Source organism: Streptopelia decaocto (assembly GCF_964273445.1).
Source record: "Streptopelia decaocto genome assembly, chromosome: 22".
Classification (NCBI taxonomy): Eukaryota; Metazoa; Chordata; class Aves; order Columbiformes; family Columbidae; genus Streptopelia; species Streptopelia decaocto.
Window position 1 is genome coordinate 999,833 of NC_138677.1, and position 15,851 is coordinate 1,015,683.

At 49.5% G+C, this 15,851-nt stretch overlaps 1 protein-coding gene across 1 annotated transcript; it reads left to right on the forward strand.

Annotated features, from left to right (window-relative positions):
• Positions 1–1,516: 1,516 nt before the first annotated feature.
• LOC309449157 (von Willebrand factor A domain-containing protein 5A-like) lies at positions 1,517–9,267 on the forward strand (the record flags this gene model as incomplete). The annotated part of the gene is made up of 17 exons (XM_082071099.1): positions 1,517–1,559; positions 2,853–3,100; positions 3,211–3,433; positions 3,804–3,946; positions 4,073–4,187; positions 4,365–4,492; positions 4,652–4,740; positions 4,993–5,137; positions 5,511–5,593; positions 6,055–6,169; positions 6,334–6,498; positions 6,787–6,890; positions 7,133–7,314; positions 7,476–7,679; positions 8,163–8,386; positions 8,694–8,808; positions 8,992–9,267. The coding sequence occupies 17 exons, from the start codon at positions 1,517–1,519 to the stop codon at positions 9,069–9,071; spliced, it is 2,406 nt and encodes an 801-aa protein (XP_081927225.1). The 3' UTR covers positions 9,072–9,267.
• Between the last annotated feature and the right edge of the window lie 6,584 nt (positions 9,268–15,851).

Sequence of the window (15,851 nt, forward strand, 5' to 3'; positions counted from 1 at the left end):
TTTCCTAGAGAAAATGACAATAGCACAGATAACCTTATGCCATGTCAGATGCTGGTAACCTGGCTTGTGCAGCATCCAACGGGCCTCCAACCAACACGCAGAATATTACAGTGTGCATGTTCCAGAGCCAGCTCTGGTAAAACGAGCAGGCTGAGGTTATCCTGCGGCCAGGGAATTTGTGCAGCCCAGCACAGGCCTGAAGGCCAAGCTGTATGTGCAGCTCAGCACAGTCCTGTGCTGCCTCAGATTAACTGCTGCGTGGATCACTAACTGCTTGATGTACAATGGTCCCTCCATCAGGATCACTACAGCAGAAAATGCACATCCCTCCTTCCCTTCGCCATTCTACCCCCCTCACATCCCCCTGGCTCTTCATTCCTTTGTCCCATTCCCACCCTCTCCTTCTGTGCCCTCTGGGAAACCTCCTTGCAGGGGTTTAGAAGTTAACCTGAATGTATCTATTTCAATTACCTACATTTATACATGTTAATCTTCACCTGAATCCTACTCTTGCACTAAGAGGAAGAGGCTCTTCCTCTTATTAATATTTAAATTTAGGGGTGAGATTTACTTTTTGAAATCTGGGTGTCTAGTATCATTTTAGATGTCCTGCCATTTCCAAACTAGACACAATACCTTTGTGAGGACTGCTCACCTGTGCTAGGGCTCCTCACTGCAAATGTCCCTTCTCTGTCTAATGTTTTTACAACTGAGCTAAGGCTCTATTCAGTACTGGAAGAGTTCAGACCACTGACCTGTACACAGATCTGCTAGTTTCAGGTACCTAATTGACAGAACTGCCACAAACCGGGCACTTTTAATCATCCTCTCCCGCTTATTCCACACAACTGTGCTTGGTCATCAATTCCTCCAACACCCTCCTGTCCTCCACTTCCCTGGAAGTGCATCGTTGTATCCCAACTACGAATTCTTTCATCCATTCCCTTCCCCAGCTCCCCACATGGTCACTTCTATCTGCCATTCACTCCTACTGCCACTGAACACAGTCCTCTCCAACTACCCAGCGGCACCACTCTCACACAGATCATGCGTTCCTCCACCCATCCTCCTAGATGGTGCTTCACCTGCTCTATTTGTCCACCCTTCTGTTCATTTCTTCCTCTGTCAACATTGTTACTGGTGTCGCTGCTGGGGCTCAAGCTCATGCTGTGCCTTACGTCTCAGACTGCGACCCATCATTGCTCCCACCCTCCCTGTGCTCTAATCAGTGGGGTGCACCACCACCCCACTGACCCAACAGGCATTTCTGATACCTTCAACTCCCACCCCAGGTCTCTCTCTAACCAATCTGCTACCAGACTGGTGAGAGAGGGGAAAAAAAGGATCCTGAGCTGGGACGTGAGGAAGCAGAGTCATCTTGGCCCATGTATGTGGGTGGGAGCTACATATCTTGGAGGAAGGGAAGATGAACGTGCCCAGGCTTTCTTCAAAAGATCCTCATAGCTCACTTTATGCTCTTTCCCATACAGAATCTGTCTTCAACCAACAAGTCAAGATGAGGAAAAGTGGCATCCTGAGCAAACAGTATATGTGCAGGGGTGAGTTGGGGCCAGACGGGTGGCATCTGTGAGCAGTGGAAAAAATTTTAGCTAGGAGAGCAATGTGGGAAGGAACTGATTTCTTGGGTGCTTGACAGGGAGGCACATCTCATCATATTCTGGGAACTCAGGAGCATGGCTTTTAGTAATCTTTCACTTTTTCTGGTTGGCATAGCAAAAGATGTTATTGTGTGATTCACCTCACCCACATCCACAAAGTGGAAGGATGATGCAGAAGACATGTCTGCTGTTGTGGGATGGGGGGCAACACTCCTCAGGGTTATGATACTGCATCACCTCTACTGTGGTGCTGAATCATCTCCTACTGAATTGTTTTGTGATAGCTAGGTATAACACTTGATTGGTGAGTTGCATCATCCTCTCCAGGTGAACTGTGTCATCTTCTGTACACCACCCCCTTCCAAGACATTACACCAACCCCTATGAAAGTCTTATACCTTACACCATTCTTGACTAAGACACTACTCCAATGCATTTTACCTTCAGGTTTGATGCACCACTGATGCCAAACCTTGCCCTAATATGAGATGCTCTTCATTTCAAACCAAGGGTAAAGGTATGGAGAAGGTTGTCTTGCCATGGGCTGGTGTCATACCAGGAAGGGAGGTCATCAAAGCCATCTTCCAACCAAATTCAGATCTACACATTGTTGGCCTCAAATAAAGCATACTCTGCAAGTATGACAGGTGAGAAAGGGAGGTCAGTGAGAAACATCTCCACTGCTGACAACAAAAAGGAGATGATTTGACTTCCTGTGGTTCCACCTTTGATGCCATACTAAGTGCCATTTGTACGGTCCTCCTCCTCCCTCCCAGTAGTCCAAAATGAGTAGCGTATCTTCTTATGATGAAAATCAAGCTCATCTCTTTGGAGCATTACTCTCAAAGCAGGCGGAGGAACCTGCTTCTGTCTCTGAGATATGGTCTGAAGGTTTGAGGACCACCCCCTGCCAATTGCGTGAAGCTCTACTGTGGGCCTGTCTCACGCTATGTGCTGGGGGACTCCTCTCAATGCCATGGTAGACTTGAACTTAGATGAAGCATGGCACTTTTATGTGAACTTAGGGCATAGTTGTCATGGTTGTTGAAGAGCAAGGGGCTTAGAAATGTGGGGAGCTGTGGTCTAAGGGAAACATGATGAGAGCCTCAGGGACTTCTATTTGCTGTTTGCCAGCTTCTGCACACACAACTATTTCCCACTACAACAGATACATCAAATTTCAAGTTTCCTATGGGTAGACTGGGAGCCTGACAGCTGTTTCATGTTCCTCAGGTTTATTTCAGAGAGGAATATGGTTCTTTTCTTCCTGTCCTGAAGTGGAGCTGGAAACTGTCACAGTAAACGTATCCATCCAGGACTTTGTAGCCGATGTGGTGTCTGAGCTGGTTTTCCGCAATACGTCACAAGTTTCTAAGGAGACCATGTTCATCTTTCCATTGGATTTTAACACTGTTGTACACACCTTCTACGCAACCATGGGGGATACTCGCATTGAAGCAATGGTCTGGGAGAAGGAGGAGGTACTGGGATTGCCGTGGGATGGGTTGGTCCACAGATTGGGATGATGGGTGGAGGTGAGAGAATGGAATCCTGTGGAGACCTCAGTGACACGTTTCTCCCTCTATGGCAGGCCCAGCAGCTGTGCAAAGCCACTTCAGGCATGGAGAATTTGACATACCTGCAGGACCAGGGAGATCTTTGGGGCCCCGTGTTTGCTTGTTTCCTGGGGACCCTGCCTCCTAACAGGGAGGTGACCGTCAGCCTGTGCTGTGTCCAGGAGCTGACACTGCAGCCTGATGGAGCTGCCCAGTTTTGCTGGCCACGTGAGCTGTTCCCCTCGAGAAAATACATTAGTGAGTGATCCCCCAGATGCACCCCATAGGCAGGAACACATCGTTCTCCAGCATCCGTCTCGGGGAGAGGGACACCCATTTCTGTACATGTGCCTCAGTGAGACAATCTGAACATTCCCCCTTGCACCTCACACTCAGAAAATGCCCAGGTCTCCCCATATATCCCATAGCAAGAGTTCCCCATAGATCCTTATACAAACAAAGTGTGAGTCTATAGATTTGCCGCCACAACCACTGCACTAGGCACCGCAGTAAGGGGCATCTCAGATGACACATTTCCCCTCTACCAACGACAGACGGTGCCCCACCACAGCTGTCTGCTGCCGTGAAGTCTCTTCTTTCACCTTCTTACACCTCTTTCTCACTGCAGACTGGATCTCTTCTGAGGAGAAGACGTCCAAAAGCCTACATTTCGGTATCTGTCTGAGGTCAGGCCATGGTGTGTCCCATATAGCCGTTAACAGCAGTCACACCCCTCTGCAATACATAGCTCCAGATCAAACATCTGCTGAGGTAACAGCCCTGCCAGATGCTGGAGTCACAAACAGGGAGAGAAGGGGCTGCAGCCTGCTGATGCTCCTTAGGACTCCTCAATCCTTTTATATGGTTATTTCCTCCCCACCCTCTGCTTGTCCTCAGGTCTCCTTGAAATTGCCACCCTGGATGCAGGATGATCTGAACTTGCTGGTGTATTACAGAGGGTCTCCTAGTCTCAGTGCTGTGGTGGAGAGGAGAGATCCCAAAGCTCCACCTGGTGAGTGAGGAGGATGGAAGGGGACATGAGGGAGAGGGTGTCAGGGAGACTGGGGGCATCTCATGGCCTTTTCAGGCAATAGGTCAGAGCTGAAAGCAATGTGGGGGACAAAAGCAAAGCGATGGGGAAGGGGGTTCCAACCTAAAATTCCTCCTTGTTTTCCCCTACACGTTCCAGGGTCTCTGCTGGGAGACACGGTGGTGATGGTGACATTGACGCCCAGCATTCCAGACACGGTGCCCAATCCAGGCCAGTCTGGGGAATTCCTCTTTCTTATGGACCGCAGCCTCTTCCAGGATGCACAGGTACCACCAGAGGAGGTCTGGTGGAATTTGGTCGGGGGGTGGAATTTTCCACATGGGTCATGCCCAACTGGTGAGGATAGTGGCAAACTGCTTCATGTAGGCAGGTGTTCTGCCCAGCTTCTCCATCTGAGCTCTGCCCATCCCTCCATCTGTCCCCAGAATACACTGCTCTTCCTCCTCAAGAGTTTGCCTCTGGGCTGTTACTTCAACATCTACAGTTTCGGAGCCACTTTCAAAGCCTTCTATCCGTGAGTTGGGGGTGATGACAGAGCAGGGCCAGGGGGTGAGTATAACTTTTCTAAGTGAAACTATAGGACAAGATCCTGCTGGAGGGCAGTTATGGGGCAGGATCTGCTGGGGGGCAGTGAGAGGCTAAGTCTTCTTTTTGGAGTGTTTCTGTAGCACTCTTAGTGAGGTACGGCTTTTGCAGTGAGTGGCCATACGAGGGCAGCCGTGGGCCAGGTTCTCCCCACTCTAACACTCTGGGTGCCCTCCGACAGGCAAAGTGTGGAATACACACAGGAAAGCGTGGACAATGCAGTGGGGCGCATCTCCTCCATCTGCCCTGATCTGGGAGGCTGTGACCTGTTGGGCCTTCTAAGGTTTATCTACAGCACTCCTCTCCTTCATGGGCATCCCCGCCAGGTATCAGGGGCCAAAGGGATATGGGGAGGAGAACGGGTATAAGCAGTGGGGTAAAGGTAGACTTCAGGACTCAGAGTGAGAGTTGGAATGTGGGGTGACAACTTTGTGTCAGAAAGTGACAAAGTCTTAGGGCTGGGCAGCATGGTAGGACTTCTGTGAGATTTGCCTGCACTTGGGAAAGGTGGGATGCCCCTTTGTGCTTAGAGGTGTCCTGGTGTTAATGACAGGAGACACACTATCCTGTTTCAGGGCCAGCGGGTGCGAGAGGGTAAGGGCACAGACCAGGAAGGCTTCCTGCATTTCAGGAGGGTGTCTGTCCTCCATGGGGGTGCGCAGCCCTGGCAATCTTTGTTTCTCCTCCTCTCTCCCTCAGCTTTTCATCTTCATCCAAAGGAAGGTCTCCAATGAAGAGGAAGCTGTCATGGCTGAGGTCTACCGCTACCGGGACCACCACCGGTAATTGGGGAGCCCTGTTCCTGTCCCCTAACATGCTAATTCACAACATTCCTTCAAACATTCTCCCAGATCCTAGTTAGTCCCAGATCTTCTCTTTACCTCATCAGAACTTCAGCAACAAACCCCCCCTCACGCTTTCCTTACCTCACTAAACCTGTCTGTACTCTTCATCTACCGAGGCTCCTCTCTCAATCTTTCCTTGCTCTTCTCAGCATTTTTCCTCTTCCCCCTCACCCTGTAATACCTCAAGGTGCTCTATGGGCCCAAAACCCATTCTCAGGATCTCTCTGTCCAGCAGGCAACACCTCTCACCCCAGAGTGAATGGAAAAACCCAGACTCAGTCACACTCTTATAATTAGAAGCATTCTTACCTCTCCAGAATTCGTTCTTTGTACTGCTCTTGTCTTTCAGGCCTCTCATCTTTGTCCCCTCTCTAATCTCCCCCTCCTTTCCTGCACAGGTGTTTCTGTTTTCCTACTAACAGCTGTGACAGCTTCAACCTTTCCCAGGCCATGGCCCTGGAGACCAAAGGTGAATGTGTGTGCATCCACTCTAGGATGGATATGACATCTGAGGTAATGACCCTCTGCTCTGTTCAATACCCCCACAGGTCTCCTAGACATGCAAGGTGATCCAAATACCACCATCCACTCCAACTCAGAGACTCCCTCTGATTTCCCCACTGGGCAGCACTGTGGGGGAATGCAAGTGCTCTGTACTCTCTGCTTCCCCTCACCAGGCAGTGAAATGTCTGCAGCAGGCTCTGCAGCCTCTCGCAAGTGGGATCTCACTACATTGGGACCTTCCACCTGGCCTGGAGGTGTCGATGATCAGAAAAGCTCCTCAAATGATCTTCCAAGGACATCAGAGCTCCATCTATGCCCAGATCCATGGGCAAGCACAGGTGAGAATGATCCAGGAGCCTTATGCACTGGGGCATGGCTTTCTGAAAGGTAAAGGACCCACTCCCTGTTTCACCTTCCCAGCACTGAGAATGCTTCACCTCCACTAGACCTGAGAGAGACCATGATCAGGGTTCTGTGGTCCCTCTTCCTTCCCCCAGAGACACCAGTGCTTCTGCTCTAACCACAAACATTTACTATCTTAGTAGAGCAGGGAGGGAACCTAGGTAGCCAGGCTGCCTGTGCCTTGCAGATGAACATTTCTGTCACACTTTCCCCTGCATTACTAGGATCCTGAGGTGGATGAGGGAGCTGTTACCCTTCAGTACTATGTGGGCCACCAGTCCTTTGATTACACATTCAGGTTCTCACTGTCCCCATCATCAGACGGCAGGTAAGAGGGTAACACACTTGTCCACAGGGCAGAGTGGCATTGGTCCCTCTGGAGGAGGGACAGCAAGTGTCCTTTGCTTGCATCCTTCCCACTGTAGCCTGAGGAGGGAAGAGATTCTGGGCATCCAGGTCTTTTCCCTGTTGCCCCGTTGCTTGGACCTTGGAGGAGGACCTGGGTGTCCATTACTGCATTGCTCCCTCCTCTCCAAGGTGGAACCACAGACCAACTCTCTGCCCCTGCAGGCTGCCTGTCCATCGCATGGCCATGATGCACCTGCTGTGGAAACTGGCCTGGGAGGGGACAAGCAGGGCAGAGAAGGACGTTCGTCACAGCACAGTGAAGTCCAGTCTCAGCCTGGGGGTCCTGTCCCCCTTCACATCTGTTGTGGCAGTACGGATGAAACAGAGGGATGCCTGGCACCGTGGTAAGGCCAGAAACAGTGGGGACAGGACTGGGAGAGGAAAGCAGGGCTTGTTGGTCTGATGCCTCCTCACCAACTGCAGCCTTCTATCCTGTGGACCTGACCATCCTTTTGCTTATCTCTAATATCCATGAGTCTAACCCCCATCTCCCTGCCTTTGTCAGATTCTTTGCCTCCAGGCTCCTCCACGTTCTCTCTTTCTTGCAACCTGGTTCCCTGCCAGCTGCTCTGGTTGCGTGGCTTCAGGCCTGGGTGGTTCAAGTCCACCAAGTTTTGGATGGTCCAGAAGTGTCAGTCCTGCCTTGAGACACTTGATCGCAAAGCCCGTGACACTGAGGCACTCACCCAGTTTTCAGCATCCTGTAAAGGTAGGGAGAAAGTTGTCAGCTGGGCATTCTCAAAATGTTTTGGACTAGGGTTGAACTCTCCTTTCAGAATTTATCTTCTCACCAGGCCTCCTGATTTTCATTGTGCTGGGGTTGGGCGAAGTGAAAGACAAAGAAAACTCCTACACCTCAACTCTGCGCTGGAGACTAAGAATCAAATGCATTAATACTTGCCCGAAGTAACCTTATCCTTGTCTCCAACTTTCCTTAACGCTATACCCAAACACTAAGTTTTGTGTCAAAACAGCTGCATGAATCTGTAGCTTTATCCTCATACAGTTCAGCAAACGAGAGTCAAGCTAACAGAGACATAGCTGTTTGCACAGCAGTTTCCAGGCTTTCTTTCCTACACAGCTGCTTGTCCAGGGCAGGGGAGTTGAGACTAGATGATCTTGAAGGTCCCTTCCAACCCAAACCATTCCAAGATTGTATGATATGAGCTGTGTGTATGTTTCTGTCTTTCAGAGTGGGAGCCTTCTCCCGAAGACGACATGATGGAAGAACCACCAGCATTCAACATGAGTTGGAACTGGACAATTTCACCACTGTCAACAAGACTGTGTGACTTTTCTGGGCTCAGGGTAGTGGTGGCACTTCAGAAAGCAAATGGGTCCTGGGCTCCAACTGCAGCCCTGGCCTCTGCCTTGGGGCTCAGCAAAGCTGATGTTGAGGGACAAAGGCCCAGCGAGGTAAATGATGAGGGGCAGGAGTCTGGTACTGTCATGAGCTGAACCTTCCTCTGCTCCAGGTTTCCAGTCTGAGCTGAAGAGATCAAAGCAGTCGGGTATAGAGCCTCTCTGCTTGTGGAAGTGGGACGGGGAGGGTGTGGGGTGGAATCAGCACAGATATCTGGGAACGTTCCAATTTTGAGGGTTTCAGAAGCTTAGACATTATCTGTGTATGTGTGAAGGTCTTTTTCCGCGTGTTGGTTTAGGTCTGATCTTTCTTTTTATTTCTTCCCCCTGATTGTTATGTTTTCCCTCACAGGTTGTGCAACCAACTGCCTGGGCCACAGTTTTGGCCTTGGTCTGGTTGCACCAGTACAAATGGAAGGTATCTTGGTCAGACCTTCTGCAGGCCAAAGCTTGTAGGTGGCTGCAGGACCAAGACGGTAAGAAGATTTTGCTGGGAGGAGTCACGCTCAGGACCTTTCCCACCAAATCCACAGCTGACACCTATTGACCCATGTCCCTCTCTCCTAGGGCTCCTGTACAGCAGTCTATGAGACTGTCAATACATGCTACCTTCCCTTAATGGGTTGTGGTCCCCCTCTACTTTTTCTCTATGCTTGCAGAGGTCCAGCTGGATGAATGTCTGAAGGCAGCAAATGCCCTGTTAGGCTGCTTTGTGGAGCCCAGTGTCTTCAGGATTTGAACATACCCCAGAACTGGGGGTAGGCAAGAAGTTGGGTGGGAACACATCCAGGACAGCTGATCCAAACTGGCCCAGAGGGATATTTGATACCCATTCCATACCATCAACATCATGCTCTTCTGGGACTGAATGAGTGGCTGGGTGGGTGCTTACATGTTGTCTGTGGCCAACCCACTGCAGCCGACTTTTTCACACATTTGCTCTCTACCATAATATAAAAGTTTCCACTGGGTTTTGAAAAATAATCCTAAATACATATTCTAAACTTTGTTTCATTTTTCCACATTTTGCTTTTCTCTGAGGTTTACCAAAAAGTCATGTACTTAAAATATCAGATCTCAGGGAGAAAAATCCTGTTCGGATACTACAGAAAAACACCTTTTCATGAAACTATCTATCTATCTCCCAACCTACCATGTAGCTGTCTTTCTGTTTTATAATGAAATGAAAGACCAATGTTATTTGATTTTGCAGGCATTTCTTCACTCATCCTCCTCAGAAGCTAGAGGACTTTTTAAAAACAAAGCAAAACAAAACAAAAACAAAGGGCATGTCAAATGAAGAGGTGGATTGCACTGTATCGCTGTAGGGCCTACTGTAGGTGTCCTGTGACATTTCAGCTGGTCTGAGGTATCTCAAACACCTGCCAGATAGTCCTCGTGCATCTATGTTGATGCATTTAATTAAAGAACAACTAAAATTCTGTGGATCAAATGAAACCTTACACTTGATTTTAACATTTAGGAAAGCAAGGGTGCTTGGCAAGAAAAGTACTCTCCATGAGCCAAGTCAGATTACCCATTCTGAAGAGACACAAAGTGATCATGAATGATTTCATGCCCTTTTCTTTTGCTGGTTGAAAGGCTGCCTTTTGCAGCACAGATTAAAGGGTACAGACAAAGAAGCAAACACTAAACAAAGCTGAACCTCTAACTTCCTCTGTTCCCTCATCTAAATTTCACTTCAGTAGCTAGAAACAATGCAGATCGTATCTGTGACTAAAGACAGACCTTACCATAAACTTTTGACCTCACCAACACTACAAAATGCTCCTCTCCCTAATCATCCCCACCAATCTTGAGCTTAACCACAGAAGAAGAAACTCTAAAGCCTGCCTTTTCTGCAATACTGTTGCTCTCTACTCTTGGACAACGTGTAGAAGGTGAGAATACAGGGCACTTAAACCAGAATGACGACTTCAAACCACGGATGGGAGACCTCTGAAGGTCCATCTTCCACTCGTGGTTGGGCCAGCTTCAAATATCTGTCAGGTTGTTCACAGCCTTGATCAGACAAATAGACTTCTAATGCCATCTCCAAAATTATTTTTTCTCATAAGTATTCACAATGAAAAATGGAAAAATGTTATTTTCAGTGTGATTCTTGTGATCTAGATCATCTCCCACTGAGAGACAGTTCCTCTGTCTTTCCCTATGAAGGCAGCACAGGTGTAGGTGGACAACTCAGATGGAAGCGTCTAAAATATTATTAGGAGCTTAGACTTGGAAGAAGAACTTTATTTTTAAGGACAATGCCAGTTCAACATGCCCAGATGAAGTACTGGCAAACGCACACAGCTCAGTATGTGTAAACCAGTCTCTCAGACTGAGTGACTGACATACCAGTGATGTTCTTAACCTCAGTGGGGCCTGGGGCATTATTGCAAGTATACTCTGGTCATATGCCCAGGTGAATTCTCCCCCGATGCTGGGACCAGGCAGAGGCATTGTAAGGTCAGTGCCAGCTCCTGCACACCAGCACCTACACCTAGGCACAGGGGTCCCCCAGCAACACTAATACACTTGACCCTAGACACTCAGTTGACCCAGCATGCTGCCCCGGATCCCAAGTCTCACAGTTGCTGGCACCATGCAGGCAAATCCCTGAGGTCCTATGTGGGGTCCCGGTCCAGTGTTGGACTCAGAAAAATTCAGAAATTATTCCAAGAGTGAGATTAAGACACAAACGAGGTCGGATGCCGCTAAACTATCTTATTTTATTTTTATGCCTAACGACAGAGTAAATCTATTTCACTTTCACACCTAAAGCTAGGTGTGAAAGAGCAACAGAGATAAAGGGTGAGAAATTAGGAGGAAAGTTAAGCAAGCACGCGAGAAGATAAGCAAGAGGGTCACCGCCAGGGATCCAAAGGTCTCCTGTGGGGCAGCTCTCAGGTCTCAGGTCCCAGTAACTCTGGCAGTTTGCAGGTCTCAGGTCCCAGTAACTCTGGCAGTTTGCAGGTCTCGGGTCGTGCCAGTATCAGAGTCCAGGTTCTGGTAGCAGGGTCCAGGTCCAGGAGGTGTTGGCAGCACTCGGGTGTCAGGTCCGCCGGTCGCAGGTGACAGGTTTTGGTCCTGGTGGCGGATGGCCACACTTGCAAGTCATAACCTGGTCATTTTATGGCAGTTGGTGGCAGGTGTTGCCTGAGCACACTGCAGGCCTGGTCGCAGATGTTGGTGGCTGATAGCGCTGGAGCTTCACTTGAGCTTACCTAAGCTTCAAGCATTCTTTGCGTTTTAGCAATTCACAGTGATCATGCATTTTGCACTTTAATTCACTGTATTTAGGCCTTTACAGCAGGCCAAATGAAGCAAGCAGTGTGAGCAAGCATTTTTCTTTAACAAACAGCCTTATGCATATTATTTTAGCAAGCAAGCTTTGAGACAAATAATTCACAATATCTCAGCCTTCCTTGTGTTAAGGACCACACACACTTAAACCATATGCTGAGAGCCACCATCTCTCACAGTTCCCAACCCTACTCCAGCTGCTGGGACACAGACCAGCTTGCACACACAAGCGTACACAGACATGTATGTGTGATGTATCCCCCCAGTAATCAGCCTTAGACACTCAGCCTACCCAGAAGCTGATCCTTGGCTCCGCTCATGTCCACTTGCCTCACACACACAGACACACACACACATCCAAGTGATGTCCAGAGTTCATGGTGTCAGCAGTGCTTGCTTGGTCCTGACGGTCCCTCCAGTATCATAGAATCATAGAAAGTCCTGAGCTGGAAGGGACCCACAAGGATCTTGAGTCCAACTGCTGTCCCTGCACAGGACACCCCACAGGTCACACCGTGGGTCTGAGGACGTTGTCCAGTTTCTCCTTGAACACTGTCAGGTTGGGGCCGTGACACCTCCCTGGGGAGCCTGTTCAGTGTCCAGCACCTCTGGGTGAAGAACCTTTTCCTCATGTCCCACTGACCCTCCCCAGCACATCTTCCTGACATTCTCTGGGTTCTGTCATTAGTCACTAGAGAGAAGAGACTGGTGCTTACCCTTCCTCCCACCTTGTGAGGAAGCTGTAGACCACGATGAGGTCTCCCCTCAGTCTCCTCATCTCCAGGCTGAACAAACCAAGTGAGTTTAGCTGCTACTTGCACAACTTCCTCTCTGGACCCTTCACCAACTTTGTGGCCTCCTCTGGACACTCTCCAGCAGATTTATCTGCTTTTCTCCCGTGTCCCCAGCCCTGCACACAGTGAATGCTGCAGGTGAGGCCGCCCCAGGCAGAGCAGAGCGGGACAGTCCCCCCTGCCCGGCTGGCCGTGCTGTGCTGGATGCACCAGGACACAGGTCCCTCTGGGCTCCAGGGACACTGGTGGCTCATATTCATCTTGCTGTCAACCAGAACCCCCAGATCCCTCTCTGCAGAGCTGCTCTCCAGCATCTCAGTCCCCAGTCTGTCTGTACAGCCAATGTTGCCGTGTCCCAGGTGCAAAATCCGGCACTTGCCCTTGTTGAACTTCATGTGGTTGGTGACTGCGTAGCCAGCTTTTGCACCCTGAGGTACATCTGGTACCCAGCCCAAACTTGTGGCCATTTCACTGCCTGGTTTACAAGTCTCTTACTGTACTCAGGCAGGCTGACTGGGCTCTGCAGTTCCTGGCACACCAGCCACATGGGCTCAGTGGTTCACGGTCCTCGCTCTTTAACCAGCCTTTAACCAGTCTTCTGGGACAGGTTAAAAGGGCACTGGCACAGCAAGCAGCTTCCTGTGGAAGACCCACGCCCAGCTGACAAGGTTGGGCTTTATGGTAAAGACAATACAGGTATTTCTATTCTCATTCTAAGTTGTGTCTGGAGGAGTTCTCAGGTTTTGCAACTTTTCATCAGGAAATGAAGTTGTCAAACAAGTCTTGTGTCTCTCTTGCAAGGAGCCATAGATTGTAAGAAAAGTGACATAGGTCCAATATTAAGGTAAAGGAGTTCTTTCTGCCCTCTGCAGGTTGATCCAGCCCTTCCACGTCTTTTGTATCCTTTTGACCTTCTTTTGGTTCTTGAGATTGAATCAGTTATGCCCTTCCCCTCGTACCTGTAGGAATGATCGCACTTTAGGTTTCACATTCAATTTTTGCCTCCTTTGTTTCACACCGAGGCAGAAAACACAAAGATTTTAAAATTGACTTAGTGTTTGATCTCTCACAAACACCCATGGAGTGCGAAAAGCTGCGGAAACCACTGTAAATGCTGAAAGGAAGAGGCTGACATGCTTCCAGGATAAGTAAAGGTGTTTGAGGTAGGGAGGGTGTCTGTCCAAATGAGCCTCACAGTCTAATGCAGGGGAGGGAGTCTCGTGCAGCACTAGATGTGGTCTGTCAGTTCCCACAGCGCTGCTACAGAGCACGGTTCCTGCTCTTTGCGTGGGCTTGGGGCTTAGAGAAGTCATTCTCAAATTCATTAGAAAGGTGGAGTTTCATGAGAACACGAGACTGTGGTCATCATGCAAAGCACAGGGCCAGGCAAGTGCACCCACAAGCAGCCTTTTCCTGTCATCCCCCCGTCCCACACACGCTGCTCCTCAGGCCACCTCAGCCCTTCCCTTTCTCCACCTTTGACTGTCACTTTAAAAATTCCACAGTATTTTTTGTACAATCCCAAAATGCTGCTGTTGGCATCCCATAATAAGTCCCGTCAGCCTGCAGGCAGTACAGTTCCCCAGCCTGCAAGAGGCCAAAATCAAAGACAAGGTCCTGTGAGATAAACCACAGGTCAGAGCCGGCTCCTCAGCTTAGTCATCAGTTGGGCTGCTGTTGAAAGACAGTGGCTCCTGCTTCTTGCACAAAGCCCAGAGCCCAGCACATGAGCAGAGTGGAAGGAGCTTCTCTCTCCTCCACCTGTCCTCAGTCCCAACAGGTAACACTGCTTCCTAATGCAGGGAAACCTGGGAGGCCACCTGGCCAAGCTCCCACATTTTAAAAGGAATGAGAGCCAAACATGTGGCCCAATTTTCCATTTCCTGTGATTTTCTTCAATGAAGGTATCACTGCAGTGACTTTGAAGTTTGAATTCAGTGTTTTGGTGAGGGGCTTGTGGGCACAACTGGACGCACGTGCCCTGCCCGAGCAGGGGGCCAGACCCTCTGCAGTCCTCAGAAAGGAAGAGGCCTGGACAATGTAGAAGTGTGAAGAAACTCAGAAGATTTCAATATTAAAAGGCACTGTGCTGCAGGAGTGTGTAATAAGGAACGTGAAAAGCCAGGATGGGAACTTGCCCAAGGGCAGCAGGAGCTGGAATCCCACAAAGATCTTTGTCTTCTCTGTCTTTCACCTCCAACCTCCGCCAAAGCTGCTCACTGCTCCCCCACTCACAGGCATTAGGGGTGAAACCTTAAGCACATATCCCATCCTGGAGATGCGACTGGCCAGGCCCGCAGCCACATTAGAGCCAGGGCAACTGAGGGTGATGTCCCTTCCATCAGGTGACACTGGAGGCAGTGCTCCCAGGGAGGACTGCAGAGAGGCCTCAGCCAGGGCTTCTCCCCTTCTCATGGGAGCTGCTCTGAAGAGGAGATTCTGACTCTGGTCCTCACCTGAGCTCCAGCTCCAGCTGTGTCTCAGCCTTGTAACCTGCTGGTCTGGACCTGGGAGCAAAGACTGACTTCTCAGGTTGGCATCAGACTTTTTGTCACTATGGATTTGTCTAGTCATCTAGACCCTCACCTTACCCTGGCTGTTATCCCCAAGCTTTCCTTGTTCTTCTCACTTGAATACTGTGGTCCTGGGACCTTTGTGACAAAGCCAGTTCTTCTGCCTTCCTTGTTGTCTCTTGGCTACTGACTCCCTTTCACTCAGGAAGTTGCCAGATAGATGAGGGTTTTCAAGACCTCACTGAATCAAGCACACAGCAATTTTGACCTCATAGCTGACGCTGCTTTGAGCACCAGGTCAGGCTAAATGACCTCCTGTGGTCCCTGCTCACCTGCATGATTCTATCACCTGGTGTCGTCAGTAAACTCCAATGTAAAACCAACACATCTTTCACTAGTGACAAGAACATTAGTGCTTAAGGTTGTGTGTCTCCACTAGGTCCTGTGCCTTAGGTATTCTGACAGGTGATTTTTGATATCCCAAGGGCACCTCTGATGGCACTCAGCCCCTCTGATAAGAACTGGGACCTGTGTCTGGCCCTGTCCAGCTCTCGCTGTTCCTATCAGGTGATGGGGAAAAAAAGAAAAAAACTAAAACCAACCCACATCTAGGATCCAAGGAGGCTCCACCAAGGCTCTCCAATGAGATATACACTCGACTGGAGATATCCCACTACTCTCGCTGCTGCTGGGGTACTGTGTGTGCCCTGGGTACTCTGAACAAGAGCAGTTCTCTCCAATTTTTGGAGGAGATGGTGTCAAAAACGAGAGATTGTAACATGAACCCCTCACCAAACCACAGTTTTGGGGTTTTGAAGAGCAGAAACAGTAAAGGACACAAGCCAATAGCAGGCTGAGGTTTCCTGTTTCCGCTCCAAACTTCATATATGTAGATTGCCATTC